This window comes from Lycorma delicatula, chromosome 3, assembly GCF_047948215.1.
Source record: "Lycorma delicatula isolate Av1 chromosome 3, ASM4794821v1, whole genome shotgun sequence".
In the NCBI taxonomy this organism is placed as follows: domain Eukaryota; kingdom Metazoa; phylum Arthropoda; class Insecta; order Hemiptera; family Fulgoridae; genus Lycorma; species Lycorma delicatula.
Genome location: NC_134457.1, coordinates 11786936 through 11813762, shown reverse-complemented (window position 1 = coordinate 11813762; position 26827 = coordinate 11786936). Strand labels below are relative to the sequence as shown.

Below are 26827 nucleotides of genomic sequence, written 5' to 3'. Positions count from 1 at the left end.
GTTCTTGTTTAAGCAAATATTGGTACTTATTTGTAAAAATAAATAAATGAAGGTACATTTTGAGGAAAAATGTTTTAAAAAAAAAATCTTTTTTGTTTCAAAAGATGAGATTTTTCTTTATATATATTTTTTTCACTTTTTTCAGCTTTGTTGCAGAAATTTATTGAAAGTTTGTCATTAGGAAATACAAAAACGTAAGTTGAACAAAAAAATTTACTGTGGTCAATTGAACAATTTTACTGTGTGAATAGATAAAAAAAAAAAAAAAAAAAAATGATTCTACAATTTCATTAATGTGAAGGGAAGAATACCCTTTTCTGAATTTAATTTTTACTATCTACAGTCTAATATTTTTAGTTATAGTGGGGTATCTTAGGTTTGATAAATTTTTCTGTCACGAGGTGATCCGTATAATGCTATTCCTTTTTTTTTAATACTGTAGTTTATTGATACGCTGTTACTGGATGAAAACTTGCTCAAAATTAATTTTTTTTTAATATAATTTTGCTCAAAAACCTGTGAGACGTGAAGTGTATTTTTACAACAAAAATTTGGAAAGAGTACAGATATTTTTGACTAATTTGTTTGTACACTTCAAAAGTCATTCTTTAAGAAATTCTTTGTTTCTCTTTCGGAATAGGTGTATATTGTAATAAAGAAAAGTATTGATAAAAGGTTCAAAAATATTTTCTGTAAATCTTAAATGGTTTCAAGATGAAGGATGGAAGTATAAATATGAGGGGCAGGTGATAAGTAATGGACAATTGCATGTAATGGGTGAACAAAACATTCCTACAGGGTGATGCATGCTGTCATCTACTACATGCCAGATCTCATCAATTCCATTTTCTTGTTATTTTCAGTAGCCGTTGGAATGTGCCTAATTTGTTAATGTGTTTAAGATAACATGCACAGATTTTGATCTTTATAGATCAAAAAAGTGAACTTTAATGGTGATATTCATTGTTTTCTAGCTATTTATGGTGTTGAAATCATTGATCGTGCTAGTATAAGTTGATAAGTAATAACATTTTGTACATCTGGTAGGGTGAATGTTGAGGGTGAACCTTGTAGCGGTCAACTGGTTACTGACAGTTTTTAATTTGCCTAAAAACAACATTCAAAAGTAACATTTTCAGAAGCAGTTAATTTTAGTGTGTGTAGACCTTATAACAAACTTATGGCACAAAAAGTTAAGTATCTTGTTATAAATTTTTGCTATTTAAAAAAGCTTTCATTCTATAAGCCTTTACCTTTATTGTGGTATTTATTATTTCTCAACAGATCACATTTTGCGATTTTTTTATTTATTTTTAGCAACATTTAAACTGTTTTCTTGTATTTTTCCATCACTCAGATTATTTTTCGGACTACTTCTATTCATGTTTCATTATAGTTAAGTTACAGTTTTCATGTTATTGGCATGCTGTAATAAAATTACTTAAATTCTAATTTACAAAATGAGACAAGGATATTTTATTTAGTAGTTTAACAAAAGGGAGTAAAGTTCTCAGTTGAGTGTTTTGTAAACATATTTTTAAGCATTGGTATTGATAATTTTTTTGTACATTCAATTCCTTTGATGGTTTTTAATCAGTTTCTTTACTGGTAAAATTTATTTTGTGGTAGATTTTTCATATGTAAGAAAATTATTTTTGTCTACATACACAGTAATTAAAGTTTACTACTGCTTATCACTGGTAAAAGAATGTTTTACATTTTTTTTTTATAAACTAAAATTTTTTTTTAACATTGTTATTGTTTCTATTGAATTATGAGACTTGAAGATGTATTAAATATTTCCTTTAAAAAAAATATGAAATTTTTAAAGTGATAGATGAAAAAATGTCTTTAACTACATATTATAGTTAAAGTATATTATGCTTAAAATTCAGCATGTTGATCATCACAGTCAGCTTATAAATTTAATTATTATGATTATAATTGTTTTTATATATTCTTAAGTTATATTTTTAATTTTTTTTACAGTGATTTTTTAAAAAATATGAAATCAGAAAGTAACACTACCGAACAAAATAAAAAAGTGTATGATGATCCTGATTGGTTTCCTGGAACAAGTAAAGGAAATGAATTTTTAAATACTGCAGCCCAAAAAAACATTTTAAGTAAGGATCCATGTTCTGCATCGGCTCCAGTATTCAATAATCTCTCACAACCTTCTAATTTTCCTGGAAATTCTGGAAATACGGGTGGATACTCTGGTAATCCATTTCCTAAACAACTAGGACCATTTCCTAGACCACCAACAGGTCCATTTCCTGGACAACAAGGTCCATTTCCTGGACAACAAGGACCATTTTCTGGACAACAAGGACCATTTTCTGGACACTCAGTATCATTTCCTGGGCAGCCAGGACAACTCCCGGGATAGCCAGTTCCTCAACCTCTTATGAGCTTATCGTATAATAATGCACAGTATTCTAATGCTAATCAACAGTTTCACGGTCCTTTTCCGTTTGGTCCTAATGGGAATAGTATGCCATCACCGCACCAATTTCCACCCCAAGCAATTAATAATAGGCTAAGGGGCCCAGGTTCTCAACAACGTGGATTTGGTAATCGTCCATTTAGACCTAATTTAAATCAAGGTCCTGATCAACTGAAATTTACTAAAAATGCCCAAAAATTTAAACAAAAAAATTTCCAAAAGCAGCAACAAAATAACCAATCAAATCGACAGCAGCGAAACAAACAACAACCAACTGAACAGACTCAGAAAAATAAAAGATCCAGAAATAGAAATAAGTGTAATATACAAAATTCAGAAGATGGTTCCACATCCACAACGTAAGTATTAAAAATATTTACAAATTAAAAAAAAAATTATAGTTTCTGAAAAATTATGAAGTATAGGAAGTTCGCCAATATATATACAGTAAGACTACACATCAAAATCCAGTGTAGCATGGTTTAGTCTAATATTAAATATTATATTTAAAAAATAGCATATGTTTTTTTTTCAAAAGAGGAGAAGGAAAAACATTAAAAATCTCTTTATGTTGTAAAAATAGAGTAAAACTTTTCTATAAACAAATAATGTGATTTTTGTGATAAAAAATGGGAAAAATGTGTAACAGTTACAATATAATAAAAAATGATTAAACAATTTTTTTAACCATCTTATCAGCAAAAAGTTGTATTTTCTCAAGATTTTGGAACCATCAGCAGGAGATTAAAAATATTGTAATAAGTCAAAAATTAAAATGAGAATACACTCATGACTGTTTGAATGTCAACAGTATATTCTACAGTCAAGGAGTATACTGTTGACAAGGTAAGGTGGTTAAAAAAGTCTTTTAATTATTTTTTATTACTAAAATATATCAGTGGAAACCATGTTTAAGAAATTTATAATTACTATATAATTATCACTTAATTGAAAGAAAGAAGATAGTTATTGCGTAATTGATTATTACTGGTTTGATAGTTAATCGAAAACGAAATAAAATTTGATCATTCTTATAAATGGTAGAGTCTCATTACAGAATATGATTTTTTACGCAAGATATTTTAAATTAAAATCTCTTCTAGCCATATCTATGGCAAAATTTGTTTCAGCAGTATTAAAAATCTACAAGAGTAATAATAAATTTCCAAAGCCTCCACCTATATTGAGTAAAGTAAAGTTTACAAATAATTAAAAACAAAACTAATCTACTATTGATTATAAGCAATTTAGTAAAGACAAATTAATTTTTTGGAGTTTAAAATGACAATTGTTAATTGTGGCCAAGACATCGCAACATTTCAGGATGGCTTTTTGATGGTGAAGACTGCATAAATTGATATTATAAATGTTAATAGGTACCCAAGTTTATTGGAAAATTGAATATATTCAATGGTTTGTTAGCCCATGACATGAAAATTAATCCATAATTATGCAACATGTGAAGCCTCCAGTTTTGAGTTTTATTTTAAAATCCTTAACATTATAATTGTGTTTTAATCATAAAAGGAGTAGGAACTCCTGCAATAAATTTTGATGTAGTTAGTATTTTAAGCGGAATATTCTTTACACTGAGAGGAAGCAGAGTACAAAATTTAGAACAAATTTTTTTCAAAAGAAGAAATTTTGTTCTAGATATAATATTTGATTTTGAAAGTGCTACATGAAGCATACTACATGCATTTTTTGTCTTTTCATTGCTTGGCAGGATTGTTTGGCTGAGTGCTATAATAATGACTAAATCAGATGGCCAGATGTAATGTTACAGTTATCTATACATATTTCTTAATTGCAGTTGCCATTTATTCAGCTATTCTGAATTATAGTTAATGATTTTATATAAACATTTTTGGAATTAAGAATAGGTATTGAATTTATTTAAAATAAAAAACATAAAGATAATTATTTTTTTTTAATATATAAATACAGGATGATTCAGGAGGAAAGGGAAACAATTTTGAAACTGATTCTAGCTTGAAATAAGGAAAAACATACACATACACACACACACACACACCCCACACCCCACACAGCTGACAGATTTTCAACTCCCAACAATACAAGTTTCAACATCAGCATAGTTTTAATTAGCGTTGAACATGTTGGGTTTTGTACCTGCAGACTACGATTTGTGGACAGCATTGATTTTCTGTTACCATTTGAAGAAAACTGCTGCAGAATCACATCGATAGCTTGTTAATACTTATGATGAGCATGCTCTTGGTAAATCACAGTGCTTTGAGTGGTTTAAAAAATTCAAAAGTGGCAATAGAGTTGACATTAGAAATGAAGAACGTGGAAGACCACCGAAAAAGTTTGAAGACAACCAGTTGCAAGCATTGTTGGACAAGGATGATGCTCAAACACAACAACAACTCATGGATCAATTAAATGTAACATGAGAAGCCGTCTTCATATGTTTGAAAGCCATGGGAAAGATCCAGAAGACGGGAAAATTCAGTTCCACATGAACTGAATGAAAGACAGCAAGAAAACCGAAAAACCACTTGTGAAATGCTGTTCGCCAGATACAAAAGAAAGTAATTTCTCCATAGAATTGTGACAGGTGATGAAAAGTGGATATATTTTGAGAATCATGTGTAAAAGATCATGGGTAACTCCAGGCGAACCATTGACATTGATTTCAAGGCCAAATTGCTATGGAAAGAAGACAGTGCTCTGTGTTTGGTAGGATCAGATAGGTGTGATCTATTATGAGCTGCTGAAACCTGGTGAAACTGTTAATACTGAATGCTACCGACAATAAATGATCGATTTGAATCAAGCACTGCATGAAAAACGACCAGAATATCAAAAAAGGCAACACAAAGTGATTTTGGGTCATGATAATGTACCATCACACATAGCAAAACCAGTCAAGGAAATGATGCGTTCAGTTGGGAAATACTTTTACATGCGGCTTACTCACCAGACTTAACTCTGTCCGACTACTATTTATTTGGATTGATGGGAAATGCACTTGCTGGCAGCGCTTCACCACTTCTTATGAAAATGGCTGGATGACTGGTTTGCCTCAAAAGAGCAAACATTTTTTTGGTGTGGCATTCATAAATTGTCAGAGATGGGAAAAATGTAGTTAACGATGGACAATATTTCAAATAAAACATTTTCATACAATAAACGTATATTTTCTATATAAAAATTCCGATTTTATATTTACACACCTGGTAAGTGGTAAATTGATGGTTTCTTGAACTGAAAAATTGAATAAAACAGGTCTGAAAATTGTATCTTCCGTAGTTTTACAATATCCAATGTAAAACAAAAATTCACTGACAAAAAGAAGGTTTTTTTTAGCTTTGAAATCAAAAACTTTATTAAATGATTGATAAATGCATAAATTTTATTGTCAGAACTTGTAGAGAATTTAATTCTGAGAAAATTCATGTAATAAAGTTTGTAAAAAAAAGACCTTTATTATTAAAAACAAAATAGAAAAAAATATTAATTATTAAACAAAAAAAAACAAATTAACAGAGAAATGTTATGAATTTGTTAAAATTAAAAACACCTGTTTTTGTTACAATAAATTTAAATCTTTTAAAAATTAAAATATTTTTAATTTACTTAAAAAAAAAATACTCACCGATTTATTCTGTATTAATTTACTATAAATGTTTGAAAATTCCACCGTTTATATCGATGCACCTTTCAACTTGTTTTCTTAAATTTTCTGTTGTCAACCTAATGATATCTTCATGTTCCTTGATGAGGGCAGCAGCGATGAAAATTTAAGCAATCAGTTCATTATATTTTTCTACTTTTTGTTTGTATATCTTGCATTTCATCCCATTGCCATGAACCATGAGTATATAAGGAAGTAAAGTCCAGTGATCTAGATGGCTAATTTACCAGCCCTTTACTTCCAGTAAACTATTTACCAGTAAATGTTTCATCTAAGAATTGTCTTACTTCATTCCTGAGATATTTTGGTACTCTTTCAAGTTGATAGTACATTTCAGTTTGTTTCACCATTGAGAAATTTTCAAGCATTGTAAGAAATTCATTATTTAAAAATTAGAGATAATTTCTCCCCATGACATGTTATAGTATGATTTTTAATTTTTTTGAAATTCATAACATTTTTCTGTTAATTTTTGTTCTCTTTTGTTCTTAATAATAAAAATTGATTTTTTTTTTGTATTTCATAGAATTTATTTGTATCGATTTTCCCAGAATTAAATTCTCTAGAAGGTAATAAAATTTACCTTGCAAATATTATATACTATATAATAATAATATTATATACTATATATATATATATATATATATATTATTTAATTGTTATTAAATAATAATTTTTATTTGATAATAAAATTTATGCATTTATTAGTCATTTAACAGAGTTATTGTACTTCAAACCTTAAAAAACATGTTTTTTGTTACAAATTTTTTCTATTTTACATTGTATGTATATCATGAAAATTAGGAGCAATACAGTTCTGAGATTCGTTATTCAATTTTTCAGGTTAAAAACTTTAGAGACCATCAATTTACCCTTTTATATAGTGCCTTAAAACTTTCAGTATGATCTCATTTCACCGGGGAACTGAAATCCTGGTGAAATTTTTCGCTATCCATAACTCTATAACAAAATATTTTCAAAATATGTTTGTATGAACTTTTATCTTTATTTCAAGCTCTAGAATTAGTTCACTAATTATTTTACTTTCCTCTTGAATCAGCCTGTAGTACAGAGTAATAATAATTATAATGCACTATTTATTATACTGTTTGCAATGAGAAATAGAAAATAAGGGAATTACAGTGAGTAGTTTAAATATTTTTTAATAATTTTATGTTTTATTTTTTATATCATGTAAACAATTTTTACATGGAGTTAAAGTTTAAATTAATTATGAGAATTTTTTCCTGTGAAATTTATATAACTACAGTATGATTAATAATGAAAATTAGCAAAATAAGAAGATATTTTGTAATGAAATATCTATTTATATGAGAGCAAAATATTTTATTTTATATAATCTCTTTGATTTTTATTTTCTTGAAATTACTTTTTAAAATTAATTTCATTCAGCTTTAATCTATTACAACTTTGTATACTTTGCATAGGTTGTTGAGAATCATCATACCTGTTGTATGATCAGAACAATGGCATTTGTATACAAATTAAATTTAATCTTTTATTTCATTGATTGTTCCTTTTTTTTATCAAATACTTTTTTTAAAAAATAAATAACCTCTTTAAAATTCTAAATAAAGAAAAAAGTATGAAAAAAAAACATTTGCTGGGAAAGTTACATATTATGACAGTGTCTTTAGATAATGCAAAATACTTAATCAGAACAGTTCTATTTATTTATTGAATCATGAGTAAAAATAAAACTTGTCTCTTGGATTGTCATCTGAATCCTCATAGATTTCCACAAGAAGCACAATTTAGAATAAATTTCTGTTTATGCTTCTGCAATCCCACTATATTAAACATCGCATTTTGGATTGCATTATACACATTTTGTACACAGATATTTTGAATTGTTTTCATTGATAAAGTTCCGACTCTATTTACTGATGAATATGGAACCATATTTCTCCATATACATTTTGTCTCTCGCTACATAATTTCATTTTTTTTACTAAAAAAAAATCATTTTTATTTCTTTTGTTAATCCTATTTTCAATTAAATTGTCTACAAAATTCTTTTTGAGCTGACTGATTGGATTTTTATTATAAACATTTATATACTACAACATGCCCGTAAATTGTTTATGTCTCAACTAGTGAGCATATTTTGAACATCCACACTTCAGTGCATTCAGTAACCTAATTGCCTTTTAGTACATAGTTATAAAGGAATGAAAATCTTACACTTATAGTACCACATCTGTTTACTTTATGATTTGTATGATGAATTGTAAAAAAAAAATATATTTTTACTGATGCTTAACTAATTTTTATTATATGATCTAAGATTTCTTTTTTTGTCAATTCTTAAAAAGTCTGCAGAATTAACTTTTTGTTAGTATAAAACATCTATTTGTATTTAACCAAATTAAATAATTTTGTTTGAAAATATTGCTAGTAAAGATCACATGCTAATTGATTTTAAAGTATTTTAAATATTATGCAATATTTTTACATTAGTAACAGTTTCTTAATTTGTTGCTTTATACTGTATGCAACAGTCGATCTAATATTGGCTATATACTATAAAAAAACCTTTATATACATATAAAACACCTCAGGTATTAGAGTTGGTAATGAAAGTAATGATATTGTGTGTACAGCAGGTAGTAAGTAATGGTTTAATGTAGTGAAGGTTTTACGTTTAGGAATGATTTTGATGAACTTACCTTGCTGATGTGCTAAAATAAGTTTAGCTCATTGAATAAAATGTTGGAAAGCCATTAGCCTGATGTGAGATGCTTGTTATTTTGAGTGACTTGTATATGTCAGTTCACTTAGAATTTTTTTTATGGCATTTAATATTCTATTACCTTTTTTTGATTTCAATCTACTTTATACAGTTTCTGTTTATGACTTTGTGATATGCAGAGTAAGATTTGTACTTGATTTCTTTAATTAATATTATAATTATGTCCTGTTTATCATTGCTTGCCAAAAAGTGGATGGATGAAATGAGATAAATATCTTCCAATAAGTCTGAATTATTTGAAACATAAAATATTGTCAGTAAGTATGTATGTATATGTATATTTTTTTCTTTAACAATTAGTTAATAATGTAATTTTTTGCTGTACCAATATATAATTCATGTATGACTAACTAGAAATTTAAAAATTGGTCTGTAGAATGCACCAACCTGCTTGACTTAGAAAGTGTTAAATTGCAATTATATATTTCTCTTCATTAGTGTTTATAAAGCACCATTAAAAATTCATTTGGAATGATCGTTGTTGGATGATTGACATGATTATGTAAGTATAGCAGGGTGTATAGAAAAGTGTGGCAGATATAGAAATCTAAACTACTATTTATCCATATACACCATGTGCACCCAGGTTTGGAAAGTTAAAAAAAAAATATTGGTACATTTTTGTATTTTATCAACAAAATCACCATAGAAGATTGTGAATGTATACATTGTTTGTTATTTGCATGTCAGTAAATCTGTTTACACTGTAAATATTTAATTAAAAGTATAGAAATTGTAGAGGTTTTATCTTAATTACAGTCATCATTGCTTGAGTTTCTGTCATCTGTACAATTGCAATTATCTTCGTAATCATTAACCAAAAGTATGTGCATACATTTCTTGAACAATTTTGAATGAAATCATCTGGAATTTCTGACTAAAATATAATCCTAGCATTAATTTATTTTCATTCATCCCTTTATTTGTGCTTGTATGACAATATTGGGTAGAAGATTTTCACATTTCAGTAGATGTTTTCATATCTGAATATTCTGTACCTACACTTCAATTGTTGTCAATAGCATTTCAAAAGTCACCTGTGTCTGGTTTGCATTCTCAGTTTGATCTAGGAAATTATTGTTATTTTTTCATAAGTTTATGACATTCCTTGAAATTGTCAGTTTATCTTCATATACTTCTGGTAGCTGCTGAGCTATTGTTGACCTTCAAATATAAAAACTGAGGAAAGAAATTGATGAATCCCACTTTAAGACTAACTTTACATTCATCCCTACCCATATTTAATTCATTAGTGATTTCCTGGGCTTTCATCTGACAGATTATTGTAGAAATCACTTATTGAAACTGATGTATATTCCATGTACAAATCTTTCTTCTATTTCCAGGTATTTAGTTTTTTTTTTTTACATTGAAATGTTTTTGTGATCGAGAACACATGATGGATGTGTTGTGGTGGAGGACCCAAGTCTTGTCTTTTCAAATTTCAATTCTTGTTTTTTCTGTTGTACATTTTTGTACTTTTATAGTATTCTTGATTGAATATCTGCTCCGTAGAGGCAAATTTATGGTGCACAATACCCTTAAAATTGAAGAATACATTGTCTTCATATTTGATTGACTTTATCACACTTTTTTCAGTCGTGCTGAACTTGGACATTTCCACAGTAATGATTGTGCATTTGTTTCTGGGTCATACCCATAAACCTATGATTTGTTGCCTGTAATTATTACCTTATTTAAAAAATGTGGGCCAGTTTTGGCTTGATTAATTCTTGGGACACTTCAAGTCAGTATTGTTTGTGCTGTTCTAACAATAATTTTGGAATGAATTTCACAGATATTCTATGCATGTTCAAATCTTTACTTAAAATTGACTGAACCGCTTAGAAATCTAAATTCAGTCATTCATTTTATCTGGATGAAGGTTTACAGCCAAAACAAATAAGTTAGTATTAGAATTATATTTAAGGATTGTTTAATATATTTTAAGTTTAATGGTTACATCATCAATGTGAAACCTTAAGATACATGTATGTACAGGCTATTTTTGCAACCGTCATTTCTGTTGGACATGGGTTTATACAGTATTGTGCAGAATTAACATTGTTATTTACACAAACTTGCCAAAAGCTGTTGTTATATCTTAGATTCGTTTATTGAATACATGTTTAAAATGTTATAAATAACAAAAAAAATTATATTTTGAAGCTTTTTATTGTATTGAATTTATTTTTTTGACTTCATCAAATGGACTTACCTATTTCGGGTAGTCTGGGAATGAATTATTTGATTCTTATGTCAGAAAGATTCTTGCATCTTCTATTACTGCACACTGTGCCTAAAATTTCAATTTTTTTCATTGGTATTCATGTGGTGTGATCTGGGTTGTTTAAAGACCAAGTGAAAGTTTTCCATTTATTTTTTATCACAGTTAGAATCGATATTTATGGTATCTCCTCAAGGCAACAGAAAGTCAATAAGAAACTTTCCCCAGAAAAAAATTTCTATGTTAATGTTAAAATTTTGAAGTTATTTTTACATTAACTTTTGATTATTCTCTTGTGTTATAATATATCCCAGAAAGCTGTCATCAAAGAATATTTGTGCTCTAGCCGGTTTTTCTTGTACATTATGTAAATTTTCCATTAGCCTTAGGTTTTGATAGTAATTCTTCAATACTTCTGTACATCGTTCATGGAATTCATTAATGGTTGAGTGTCTGTTAGAATTAAAAAAATAGTTTTCGAGTCCTTTGAAATTAATTTCTATTTAGGACACTACTTTTTCACGTTGACTATTTATTTTTCCCTTGTTGTAAATAGAAAAAAAGGTAAGGAATGACTGAATTATTCACATAGAAAAAGGATTGGAAGTGATGTGGTGATTTTTATTGAATTGCAAGTACCATATTGTTGCAAATTAAATGTAGTTCACTTAAACTCCATGTAGATAATCTGGTCAGACCCAGCAGTGTTAGTCAGGACATACCTGACTAAATTTCAATATTCCCAATATTGTGAATTAATATTAATGAATTAATAATTGTAAATTATATTATTTTTTAAACAGGTTTTTTCTGTAATTTCCAGTATGGTATGCAAACTATTTTATGTATTCAAACGTAGATTAAATGTATCATATTGTTTAGTTAAAACTATTTAATTGGAATTTATGTAACAAGTTTGAATTATTGTTTCAGAGACAAACAATCTCGTAGTACTGAAGCTGTTAATTCTGTGAACTTCACGGCGAAAGAGTTAAAAAATGTTAAACATTCACTTAATACAAAGAAGTAAGTTATAATTTATTATATATATGTTTAAAATGTTAATATTATTCTTAAAATAGCTATCTCTGTGAAGAGGTCTTTTTAAAAAAAATGCTTGTGTTCTCAATCTAAAAAAAGTACCAGTAAAATGTTTAATTTTTTGCCATTTTTTAGCTTTTTCCATAAAAATATTTATAAATGATTGATGATAGTTTTAATTAATTATTGAACTTGTGGTGTCAAAATATATTTATTGTGTAAAAAATAAATTGTCAGGATAATTCAATAAAATTAACAAAATATTTAAGCTTTGTATAAAGGGCACTAGGGAAGTTTTGCAATACAATTAAAATAATTAATCAAAATAATTTCCATTACACATTAAACACTCTCTATTCTTTAAAACCAGTCTTCAAAGAAACCCTGCTATGTTTTGTCAGAGATCTGGACATACTCAACTCCCAAGCTCTAAGGAGGTCATCACTGCTTGTAAAATGCCTCCCTTTCAGTCTGTTCTTTACTTGGGGAAACAGTGTGGTCACATGAAGCGAGGTCAGGACTATGGGGAGGGTGTTCTATTTCAGTGCTGGCCAAATACTTAGAACAAACTTTAGAGCAGTGTTCTGGGAAGCTTTATTGTGGTGAAGAAATTATTTGTGCGTCCTTTATTTCTGGTACAGCTTCTTGAGCGTTTCAATAAAATTAGGCAGGCACAAAGGCATCTTTCTGTATAACCCACTGGGTTGGTCTAATTGTGAATATGTCTTCACAAATCAGCTGATTTTGAAGTCGAGAGTTCCAACATTCAAATCCTAATAAAGACGGTTACTTTTATACGAATTTGAATACTAGATCGTGGATACTGGTTTTTTTTGGTGGTTGGGTTTCAATTAACCACACATCTTGGAGAAATGGTCGACCTGATATTGTACAAGACTACACTCCTACATATAATCCTCATTCATCCTCTGAAGTAATACCTGACAGTGATTCCCGGAGGCTAAACAGGAAAAAAGAAGAGAGGCATCCTTCGGTATACCACTTTCTGTAACTAACTTCTGAATTTCCAATGCAACTCCCTCTAAAACTCTCTTTCCTTTTTTCTCCATTTTCTTTTTCACAGATCTGAATTTGTGGATAGCCACTGATATCTCCTCACCTTCGAACACACATACTTGGTTTTCATCTTTGGTCAGGATGTCATAATACTGCAGCTACTTTTTGTCACTTGTCACGCTACTATTGAGATAGGGAGATTTACAATTTCATACTTCTACAGCATTTCACAGCACTATGAAACACGACTAGCCTTCTGATCATTGGTCAAGTTATCTGATACCGAAAAGGTACAAAGCTTGACATGAAGGTGATTTTGCAGAATAGTACGGACTGCTGGTGTAGCAATGCTGAAGGACAAATATGCTTGGTGGTAGGTCATGCCTGTCTGCCTCAAGCATTTTTCGTACTGCAGCAATGTTTCCCTTAATCACAGATGAATATGTTTGATCTGACTTTAAAGCGTCCTCAAGAGCAAAATCATCACCTCTTTCATTGATGTCATTCAAAATATGGTTACACGATGAGGAAAATCCTGTCTAAGTACAGGAATCATTTCTTTTAAACTTGTTCGGTATTCAGTTTTCGACCACGACGATATTACTACCTCTTTAAACTAACTGACTGAGTCAGTGAGTAGAATGGCTACAGTACAGGTTCGTGACCTGTCTAAACACGCACTAACTTGTAACCGCCTGTGATGATCTGTAAAGTCTATTGCAAAACATTCCTAGTGCCCTTTATAATTCATATAAATTATTCCTGGCTGTTAAAATGGTTACCAGAAATAGAGACTGAAAATCAAAAAGTATCTTTAGGCTTTATCTTAAATTGAATGTGAAATTCAATGTGAAATCTATCCCTGCATTTATAACAAAATATGATGATTTAACCCTTTCAATCCTACATTTACAATATTTAGTAAAAAAAAATTTTTGACGTAAATTTCAAATTAATGAAATTTTAACAAAACTCATTTTAAATGAGTTTTAAGATACTTAAAATTTATTTTTCATCACCGGCTGTCAAAATACTTTGATGGTTACTATTGTGTATATCAGGTCTCTGTAGCAATCCACCGGGTTGCTACAGAGACCTGATATACACAGGTTGGTCTAGTGGTTAACGCGTCTTTCCAATTCAGCTGATTTGGAAGTCGAGTTACAGCGTTCAATTCCTAGTAAAGCCAGGTATTTTTACACGGATTTGAATACTAGATCGTGGATACCGGTGTTCTTTGGTGGTTGGGTTTCAATTAACCACACATCTCAGGAATGGTCGAACTGAGAATGTACAAGACTACACTTCATTTACACTCATACATATCATCCTCATTCATCCTCTGAAGAATCATCTAAACGGTAGTTACCGGAGGCTAAACAAGAAAAAAGAAAAAAGAAGAGGTCTCTGTAGCAATATTAATTGCTGCAACTTTGAATGTTATTTCATACACTTACTCTTAAGGAATATTAATGTTATTTATTATTAAGTGAATTACTGTAAAGATATTCAAGTTTATTTGTTAGAATAGTTTTTTAAAATATAAAATATTTATTATATTGATTATTAATTCTGAATATCAAAACAAAATTCGTTAGAAATCTGAAATCAAGTGAGCAAAAATACTGAAATACTAATAAAAAAATCTATATTAGAAATTTTTGATAATTTTTACTTTCTTATAATCAAATAAAATTGCTTATAATATAAATTGTCTCGTAATTGACTTTAAGATATATTGACTCAAAATATAAAAAATAGACTAACTCAAAAGTTTGTTGTAATAAAATATTTGTTTATTAATATATATTAAAATAATGCAGTAGCATTTACCCACTAAACTTGTTAGTTTTTCAGATTTTTATTAGACATTTTATTTTGAATTATAATATTAGGTTATGAAGGAAATGCCAGTTTTCTTTTATAAATAACTAGAGATAAGTAAAAAAAATTGCAGTTATTAATGGAATGTTGCTACTCTACACAACTATATCATTTGTTTTGTTATATTTTTGTTCCTTGTCAATTAACAATATTCAACGCATATGCTAGTTCAGCAGTAAAGAGCGTTTGTTAAAGATTTAATAAAATATTGTTGGGTAATAAAACAGAACAAATTATATTATTTAAGATTGAAAAAAATTCTCATAGTTAACCAACAATTGCAATTTAAAATTTATGAATATTTACATGAAAAGACTACTTACTGTAAATGTATAATGCAAAATGTAGGAAAAATACTAGGGCGTGCTAAAAATTATCTGCACTTTTCATTGTACAAGTTATTTACACAAAGCTAAGGGTTCCACATGTACTTCATTTTCCTACATTGTCACCTCCCTTGTCAATGCTTTTGGGCCATTGGTCCACAAACTTGTGTGTTCCTTTCAAGAAGAAGGTTTTTGGTTGGTAGTTAAGCCATTTTTGCACTGCTTCCTGCATATCTTAGTCTGAGGAAAATTGACAACCTCGCAAAGCATCCTTGAGCGGCCTAAACAAATGAAAGTAAGAGGGAGCAAGATCTACGCTCTAGGGAAGGTGTTCCAATACCTTAAAATTCAACTTGCTGGTTTAAACAATCTGGCGAGCCATGTTCAGGCAGGCAATTGACCTCTGCGTTTGTTGCTGGCTTAGCTTGTTTTCCAACATTTCATTGTAATGTGCTGTTGATCAGTCTTCTTTTCCATGAAGTCTTCCAGTATAGGCTCTTTTGCATCCCAAAAGACAGTTATCATAACTTTACCTATCGATGACTCAATCTTGAATTTTTCTTTGACAGAAATCCATACTCTGGGGGTTTGATTCTGACTCATAGTGATGAACACATTTCATCACAGGTGACTATTCTGCTGCCAAAAAAATATGTCTTTCACCTTTCCTTGTTGAAGGGGTTGAATAAGTTTTGCAGATTTAAACAGATATGAGCTTGTGCCCTGCACTAAGCTGTACCCATCACACACAGACTTTATGGAAACCAAGTTTGTCATGGATGATTTGATGGGCAGAACTGTGACTGATGTTCAATGAAGATACTTCCTCATTGATGGTAACTCACCTACTTATCACAACCATCTCTCAAGCTTGCTGAATCTTTTTCATGGAGGAGGTTGACAGGCATCCTGCTGCTCCCTCTTCATGCATCAAACTCATCCGGCCACTTTTAAACTTCTCAATCCATAAAAAAGTTTTACATGATAAAGCATTGTCCCCATATTGTGATAAGATGAATTTCAGTTTTTTCATCCCCTTAACCACATAAATCATATTACTGCTATTGTTCCTCCATGGTGCAACCTGCTAGTGGAGCAGATATGTTTACTCTGTAATAGCCGGAAGGCAAATAATGCAATCAAGATCAAATTTCACACATTTCACCATAGTTATACCACCTCTAAACACTAGTGCACAGAAAGCAGTATGACAACCTTGAAGGTGTGTTATGGTGAAAGTGCAGATCATTTTTGACTCGTACTTATAGAATGTACACACAGTTTAAATTTAATAGTGAATGTGTGGTAATGAAATTCAAATATCTGGATAAATATCTGCTAGCAGCCAAAGAATTCCATCAGTTATATTAAACATAAGGTATATTGTAAAAATATAATTAGATTATTCTAAAAAAAATCCCTAACAACATATGCATCTTTTAAATAACCCATCTCAGGTTTTAAAATTTAATGTATACTCTTGCTTTGATTGATAGTATTTCACAATCAAGTAGCAAGATCATTCTTCTATCCTAGCCTCAAATTTTACATTTCCTTATTCCTACGGGCCTGAAATCAGCTTTGTTTATTCTTTCCTGGAATAAAAAAGAAAATTATAAAAAAGAAATTATAATTTAACATTACTGTCTCGTAAAATTGTTCCCATGCATTTTACAAATTTGCTGAGTGTCTTAAGGAGAGGTGTTTTTTAAAATTAAAAACTGAATTATAGTTCAAAGTTCAGAGATGGAAGAAGGATTTTGTATTCTTGAACTACATTAATCTGTCAGTTGCAAATTTACTCCTAAAAAATTTCTTGTTTTACCTCAAAGTTTGTTTATGTTATTATATAATGGAAACTTTGTGTTATTGAAAGGTACCAAGTAATTAGGATTTGAAACCTGCAGGACCTTTTGCTAAAAGATTGTTTAGCCATAGAGGTCAACGTTTTAAAATATTTCATTTTTTAATAGAGGTTAGCAAGTATACCATAGTTGCAAGAATTTATCTTCTAACTGCATAAATGTCAATATAGTGTTGGAGTTAAATGGGTAAGAAACAAGTTATATATATGTAGACTGAATAAAATATTACAAACGGCTGTTAAAAAAGGCTACTGTTTGTATGATAATATTTAATTTACTGGAAAAGAATTGTTTATTTCATTAAATACTCTTTTCTTTTTCAGACTCAATGATGATGTTGCTAAACCAATCAAATTAATTAACACTAAAACTTCATTTAAAAAGAAAAAACAATCTAAAGGCAACCAGAATGAACAAGGGTATGTAACATTTAAACTTATTAGACAAAAACTACCATGTTCAAAAACATATCAAAAACTACTTATCCATGTTCAAAAACTCCTTACAAAATGAGATTTAAGAACTTTACTGTTAATTTTTTTTCTAATAACATTATACTACTGATAACAATTGCATTAACCACAAAAATGTTTACTAGCAGTATTAGTAAAAAATGAATTATAAAATAAAAATATTAAAATCCACACTTATGAAGTAATATGAAAAAGTTTTACCTGCCTTTATAAAATATAAAACAAAAATTGAGAACTAAAAATTAGTGGTCTGCAAAAATTGAGCTATGAGCAGTAGTCTACTTCCAAGTATTAAGCAAGAGATCAGCTTATAATCTAGATGAGGAGAATTTACACCCTAAATAATCAACTTTAACAGGCCATATCCATCTCTTTAGTCAGACCTTCCCGTCCTTGAGAGCAATGTAAAATTTAAAAGATTGAATCACAGATTGTACTTCAATGTTAATAAGATTGTTTATTGTCACTATTACATAAATGCAAACAGCATTAGTGCATAAACGAAAAGCCAACAATTAACCAGCAATTAATAACTGGATTGTAATATTACTCTTGTGTACTATGATTCACTATTATGCTTGTTTGTAAAAGGATATAAAAATTATCCTTTTTGAGAACTATTTCAGCAGAAACATATCTTAACTTTGTACAGTAATGAAACTAACAAATATTCTTTTAAGCCGATACTCAAGAACTGCAGGATAACTGCAGTATTGTAATATCAAATTTAATAGTTATCATTATAATAACTCAAATTTTAGTTTCCATAGGGCAGTGGCCTAAAAATAGATTTGTTTATTTCTTCCTGTAATAAAAAATAAATTATAATTTAACAAGCTCATGAGATTTACAAGTTTGACTGAATCTGTAAGCACAGAATTTTATACAGGAAGTGTGGGCTTGTAATCTATTGCTGGTTAGCATTGCTGACTGCTTGTGCTAGAGTTTCAGTTTGATTCCCATTATTGATGGGAATTTTCACATTGTAAAAAAAATTGACTGGGATAAAAAATACTTTGCCTAGAATCGCACATACATAACAGTCAGTAGAGTTTGTTGATTGGGCTGGCAGTCCCAGGTTTGATTCCCAACAAAGATTTGGATTTTCTGGCCAGATAGAAATGGTGTTTTAAAACCAAATTAATTGTTTGATAATATGATGAATATAGTAATTTAATTAAGAAGAAAAGAAAAACAAAAAAATATTGTCAAGTTTCTTGTAGGATAACAATCATTGACAATAAAATATTTTAGGTGTGAAGGTTTCCTGAAATTGAAATCATTATGCTGCCGGTATTAGGAACTAGCTGCTCAATAAGTAATTATATTTTTATTTAAATAATTATTAGGAAACCTAATATTGTCCTTGCAAAGGCAGTTGTCATTAAGATTATTGTGTAGCTGTCTTGACGGGAAACAGAGTTTCTGAGTCAGTACAAAGTTAGGCCCTCCTATTATATTGCATGAACGATGTGTTGGATCTTGGCTAGATCTATCATAGAACTGAAAATTAGGAAGAAACAAAGTCAAGGAAAAGAGTGGGGGTATATTGCAAGGGCAACCACCATCAGAAGAACTATAATGTGAAGCAAACTACCCAACCAAAAAAAAAAACCTGGGCAGCGTTTCCATTCTGTTCATGATCCCTTCGGGGACAATTTTATCCTAATAGCTGTACAGTTATGATAAATGTTTTTGCATTGATCAGTTTAAATATAGGCTGCAACAAAAGTTATTTTCCTTCAAACAGTAACGTAAATTCTTTCTATGGGTAATATTTTATATCTGATCAACCTTCCATTCAGAATATTACTAAACAATTGTTTTGTTGTAATTATAAACTAGCTGGTTAACCAATCTGGATTTGTATCTTTTTGTTGTGTAATTATAAATCTTCTTGAATTGATAATAATTTTTTATTAAAATGTTTATTATTTAAAAAACAAAAATTTAATTTATTATTCCAAGGCTATATTTTTCGTCTATAGCATCAGTTCTATGTAAAAAGCTTGACGTTGGTGAATAGTTCTGTTTGATGAAGCTGTGTTTTGGAATTTGTAGTTATTTTTATATTTTAGTAAATTTTACAAAATTCACTTATTAATGATAAAAAAAAAACTATTATTACAGCTAACAGAATTGTATAAAAACTAATTAATTCATAATAAAATAAACTCAGTAATCACATTTTACATAAGCATTGAAAAAAAGAATTAGAAAAATTGAGTATATTAATTTGTTATCTACTCTGCGTGTTCCAGTCTTTCTTATGGTTGTGACATGTATAAAATGACATACAATATACAAGTAACAGTCCCTCTAAAGATTATTTTCTCTTAGAGTGATGATGTTCATAATAAAACCAGTTCTTGTGAACAGGTGAAGGTACTTCTTGTAGAGCACTGAAAATCATTGGCTTTTGGAGATCTTATCATGGTGATATAAAACAGTGTATTTTGGTCTGTGATAAAGGCAACAGAAACCACTTCACTTCTCGCTTGCTTTTCCTAGTAAACCTAGTTTGTTATTTATGGGAGTGCATCTGCAATTTTTTTTTTTGAGTAGCTTGTTTTAATTCTCCTACAACCGTTAAAAATTATAGCATGTGTTATATATAAGTTTAATGATTTTGAAAATAATAATTTTAAAGTAAAAAAAAATATAATTTAGAATATTAATTACCAATAAAATTATAATATTAAATACTATTTTTTACATTTGTTTCATTGTTTGTGTTAGAATCATAATAGGAAAATAATTTTTAATGCTATTTTCATATCTTCAAATTTATAAAATTATTAGAAGAGTGCAGATTAAAATAGTAAAGAAGAAAACCATCAAAGTTATCAATCATTATCTTATTTGTTTATTTATTTTAAGATCATGACAACTAATTGAACCTAGTTAATGTTATTTTTTTAACGTTAACCAGTTTGTGTGACACACTTGACCATCAGGATTCAGACCCAGAACCTCCTTAAATGAAAGGCATCATTCCATTACTATGGTGAGTGCAATGGTGTCAAAACCTATTTTCACAATTTGTTTCCCATTTTCCTAGAATGGCCTGAATATTATGAGTATACCTTTCTTACATGTTGGTTAAATAAAGACTATACTACCATTATTTTATTTATTTTTATGTAATACCAGATTACAGAATAACCCAATTGTTACGTGATATCAACAGTAGAGATGCTAAGGTATCTTTATCCAATCTGGCAAGTAAGTGTAAGTATGTAGTCCTGAACAGACTCAGGCCAACCATTCTTGAGATGTGCGGCTAATTGAACTCCAACCACCAAAGTTCACGTATTTGGATCTAGTATCCAAATCTGTATAGAAGCAACTACCTTCACTACGATTTGAACCTTAGAACTCTCAATTTTAAAATCAGCAGATTTATGATGAAGAGTTCACTGCTAGACTAACCTTGGTTGGTCTATTATTACTTTAAATGTCACTGCTAGACTGACTGGGTTGATATATTGTTTCTTTAAATATTACTTTTCATCCTTATTTTAACTTGGATGGACCAGTCCCATTTTTTATAAATGATATTTTTATATTTTCATATACCTTGTTAAATTGTACTTAAAAAAAAATGATTTTGTTATTTATTTCAGATCAGATTGCAGTGATGATGATAATGATGATGATACTGCAAACAAAGATTGCAGTAAGAACTCAGAAACCAAAGGTTTATTAACTTTATTATTTTAATAAAAACTTTGAATACTACTTAATATTTATAAATTATAAGAATTTTAAAATGTAGTTTTGCACGAAGCAAAACCAAACAGTTTTAAATTAAGTTTACCATGAATAAATTTCCAAAATTCAACTAAATGTGTATAATTATACATAGATCTATGTTATTTATTTTAAATTATTTATACGTTTTTATTATAAATCTGTATAATTATAAAAAGCAACAAAATGTAAAAGTTAGATGAATTTCTGGCAGTTTGTTACAGGAGAAAGGTCACTTTCAGCAGTTGTGTACTAGTACATTTAAAAAATATTTTTAGGGACTAAAATGAAGGTGGGAGTTCTGGTTATTTCTATTAATTTTTAAATTCTGCCATTAATTTTTGAGGGGAAAATTTTTGTGTGTGTGGGTGTGTGAGTGTGCATGTGCGTGCACGCATGTAATGTCACTATTCTTGTTTAATTTATCATTAATAATATTTAATTAATATTTTTTTAATTCGTTTTCCTATTTTAGAATCAGCGGGTCAAACTCCAAGAAAACAGAGAAACTCTCAAGATGTTGGAGGTGCTAGGAAAAAAGATGGGTCAGGTAAGAAATAGCAGCGTGAAAGTATGGATGATAAAAGAGAAGCTCGTTGAAACTTGTATCACTTAATGGAAAAAACCGTGTACCATACCGTGTACTTATCATCTTTGTGTGTCATATTACAAGTTGGAATTTACTTTAAGAAACTGCAGGAATTAAGTTAAAAACTACACTGTTCTTAACATGTTTTGCTGGTAGTACAATTTCAGTGTCCTATAACTTAAATTCATTCACAATCTTTGCTGTTCACAGAGTGCCTGTGATCCTTCCGAAGACATTTACACTTAACACAAGTCAGACCCTCACTTTTTTGGAGGCTGCTCACAGAAGTAAAGCCAAAATGTATTTGAAATACTTTCCTGGTGTCGGGAAGTGGTGATCCCATCACCCAGCACATTGCAGCTACGTGCATCAAGCAGCACCATTAACATGGCTTGTTCTTACTTAATTTCTTAATTATTTTTAATATTAAAGGAGGAATATTCCAAATTGCAGTTAAATTTTTTTCATTGGTGAAATTTTAACAAAAAAGGTTAATTTAGGTAATTAATTGGTTTTAAATGGAATTTGAAGATTGTGTAGTGACCAGTAGTTATAAACTTACACCCAGAAATAAGTTGGTTGAGAAGAGATAAATGATGTTTATCATGTGTTTTGCGATGTGTGTAAAAAACATTTTGGACTGGGCAATATGGATCGAAAGCAGTAACTTTGTTCTATAAAGGAAAACAGCATAATGAAATTATTAAGATAATGAATTCAGCTATTTTATCTCTCAATGGTATTCCAACTCAGCAGACTAAAACTTTGATCAACAGTTGTGAGAACGATGGTTGTGATACATATGTGTGTTCATTGCCCGGATTTTCTGGTCAGATTAATAGCATTTCAGCTGCAAATGATACATTTGAATCATCAGCTTCATTTATGCAAAATGACAACATAATTACTTGTTTTAAACAATGTTTTTAAGGTGGAGATTATGTGGGTTCTCAGTGTTGTACAAATAAGTTATACTAGCTTTAACAAGTAGACCAGATGCTGCAAATGATGATAGTAAAGAATTGAGAGGTAGAAGAATTTGAATAAATTTTTTTTTCATTTATTTTAGCAAAAAATCCAAAATATGTAAACCTGTGAGAAACGGTAAACAATTTTTCACGTGGAAACTTAAAAGTCAGAAATGGCTTTTCCATTAACAAATCTTGTCTTGTAGAAAATTTTCACAAAGAGACAGTAATTTATCGATGCAAAGTTTTTATGCAATTGTAGATGCTGGGGTCAAGAAGAGTTTGAATGCTAGGGTGTGGGTTAAAAAAAAACAAACATTAATTTACTTTTTTGTTCATGTTTCAGGTATTGATTCAAATAAAAAGAAAACAAATAAAAATGATAACGCTGGAAAACAGGCAACCACCCCTGGTGCCAGCAATTCAAAAAGTGGGTTAAGTTTGTTCATCGGTGATAAGTTCCCAACTCTTAAAGATATTGAAACTGGAAAATTATCAGTATGTATTTTTACAGTTATTTTTTTAAATTAAGATGGTTTTTTCAATACCTTATGTAAACAAATAAGTATTGCATTTATATTTATATATAAAATTATAGAAGCGTAAAATCTACCGCTAGTTTTAAATATACTATTGTTAAATTATAGCGACTTCAGTGCTCAATGGAAGTAGTTTTGACATTGATATTTTTAATGCAGTATGTGCTGTCGTACCATCTATAGCCACAGCAGCTTTACCGGTATATGTACAAGCTATATACACATTACAATATCCATCAGTGTTCGTAAATCTATTATATATTTCCATTATAAGTTTAATCACAAACGTTTTTCCACAGCCAGCAGGTCCTGTGAAAAATATTTGCAATGGACTTTCAGGATCAGATAACAAATGGTGTATGGTGTGCGAAAGAAGTTCTGCCATGCGCATTAAATTACAGAAATCTTCATGGGACGACATTTAACAATAGGTCCAAGTTTATTAAGCATTGCTATACGTAGATCTTTTTTTATATCTGAGTTTGGATTGTTGTATAATTGTTCAAAAGGATTTGTTTCTGGAAGTCTATTTGCGATATTTTGTATTTCTTCTTCATCACATGGAGTTTCTTCGCGGCATAATTCACGACAAATTATAGAAATAACTGAAGTCACAAAAGAAAATGATAATAATAAAAAATTGGACATTTTAGAAAAATATATATAAATATAGACAGAAATTCAGCTTAATCAATCTGCAGACAGAGTTTGATAATGGTTCTCTTATCAAAACTGCTATAGATAGCACGTTTTTTAATATTAGGTAAAGTTTATATTGCCTTAGTACAGAGTTGTATTTAATGGCTGGCCACAAACATGTTTATAAAAAAATGTTTTAATGTTTTTTAAAGTTTTTAAAGATTATTAAGGTTTTTAATTAATTATTATTTGACTGCATATATTATGTCACATATGTAATAATATTATGTTTAGTGTTTTATTAATGTTTTAATGTGTAATTAATTTTTAATTTTAATCAACTGATGAGGTATTTCCTTGAAAGCACTTTTGATATATAGAAAAGAAAAAAAATATAATGAGATAAGGTAAAAGCTCTTATTTATTCTGTATTTTGTTGGATTGTGCTGAATTTTGTTTATGCAATTCAGAGGATGATGGTCAAAAAAAATATTTATTTTACTAAATTATTATATCTATGTATACTTGATGATCTCTATCTATATATCACGGAACAATAATCTCAATGCACCAGTTCTAAATTTCAAACAGTTGCCCATCTCCCGCCTGCAGAGGAGGCTTTACAGCCTTGTGATGGAAGCATGGCAGCAAGAATGGCACACGACGACTAAGGGAACCGTGTGGGAGTTCCTTGATGCGGTTGCTTTGTTTGACCGACATCAGTAGTTTGCCTAAGGGAAAAGGCTCCTACCACGCTGCTGTAGGAAGCTAACCAAGAGATGTGGCTGGCTACCAGCCAGATTAAGGCTCCAAGCGTTTTAATGGTGGACAGGTACTTGCTGGCACTCAGCGGCCTAGGCGTGGCAGCGAATTGCTGTCATTGATGAAATAAATTTAATTATTGATTAGTCATATATGTTTTAGCAGTTGACGGGGTGCGCCTACCTGTTTTAGTGATATATGACAAGCGGGCAGTGGGACATACAAGTGAGTGGTATGATACCACGCATATTCCGCTCACGCTTTTAGGTTAGCTATAGGAGCTAGTTAGGACACTGGTCGCTAAACTGTTTTGAGGCTCGGTAGCCGTTTGTGGCACAGACATTCAGTCTTATGCTTTAGGGTGACCGAATGGGGTGTGGTGGCGGGAGAAATGCCAAGCAAACCAACCAATCTATATATACACACACACATACATATACCCATATCCATATACATATACATATATATATATATATATTGAACTAAAAATTTAATTTTGTAGTTCAAATAATCCTACAGTTTATTTACGTACTCATTCATCTATATGGAAAAAATATTGCAATCAAAACATTTTATGTTGAAATCTGGTTGGTGTATTCAAGAACATATGTATTTGAATACATAATATCATTGTGACTGAGGTTTATTTTCTTTATAATGTGAATAAATTATAGTAATAGCATTCTGATTACAGTGTTTCCTGTGTATACCATTATTTAATTGTATTGTAATCACATGTTATACTACTGATAACTGCTGAACATTGATTTATACCTATGTAGAAGTGTAGTGTAATTTTTTATTCTACCCTGTTGGATGTTCTCTATAAATAGAAAATGTAACAAATTCATTGAGTGGATATGTTAAAAAATAGTTATTTCGGCTTATGGTATAAAAATTAAAAACGTACTACCATAAGTGTGAAATTTTAATATCATTCTTAACAAGTCATTTTGCAGGATAGGCAAAAAATGTTACAAATAGGAAATTATTACTACCAATAATAGTAAAAATTAAATTTTACAAAATTTTAAATGCAGTATTTGATTTTTCACAAATTAATGGAATCTGCTACTGTTCCGTGTATCAGTCTTTTAAATTTTTTTTTAACGATGAAGACATAATGACCAATTGATAAGTACTAGTTTGGAAATAATCCATTTCATAATTTAGCTTTGATTGAATTAATGCAAGATAGACATATCTTAACACATAAGTAAGAACATAGAAACAACTGTTAGATTGTAATAAAATTACAATCTAACAGTTGGCAATAATGTCCATAAAACAAAGGATAATACTACTGGACAGCAAAATCTGCATATACGTTCATTATATATTCAAAAATTTTTAAAACAGAGAACTAAAAATAAATTTTTAATAGAATTATATATAAGGTAATTATAGAATTAAATAACTTGAAAATGTGGGATGCGTGAAAAAAATTGATTCTTCAAAATTTATATGTTAAACTTATGTAATTACTGTTTTATAGTTTGTATTTCATACAATATTAAATATATATTATATATATATATATATATATATATATATATATATATATATATATACGATACTATCTATTCTCTGTCGATAATCTATGACTATTCTCTGGGGTCGAATTAGGTCATTCTAGCAGGGAATATTTTTTATATTATATTATTTTTGTTTATGTACATGGGGATGTCTTTATCAAATTGAGACCGATTCAATTCTAGGATGTTGTCATTGATTGGAATCCCAGTGATTATAATATATTGTGTTTCTTATAGTAACCCATAGATATTTAAATATAGCAGCATATATTATTTATAACATGAATAATTAAGAAACAGTGATGCTCATTGCTAATTGTAAT

The 26827-nt window shown here is 29.5% G+C and overlaps 1 protein-coding gene across 1 annotated transcript; it reads left to right on the top strand.

The window, feature by feature from the left end:
• Nucleotides 1-72: 72 nt before the first annotated feature.
• LOC142321376 (uncharacterized) lies at nucleotides 73-26401 on the top strand. The gene is made up of 7 exons (XM_075359408.1): nucleotides 73-194; nucleotides 1990-2808; nucleotides 12047-12139; nucleotides 17570-17665; nucleotides 21346-21419; nucleotides 21948-22022; nucleotides 23376-26401. The coding sequence occupies exons 2-7, from the start codon at nucleotides 2411-2413 to the stop codon at nucleotides 23558-23560; spliced, it is 921 nt and encodes a 306-aa protein (XP_075215523.1). The 5' UTR covers nucleotides 73-194; nucleotides 1990-2410; the 3' UTR covers nucleotides 23561-26401.
• Nucleotides 26402-26827: the final 426 nt, after the last annotated feature.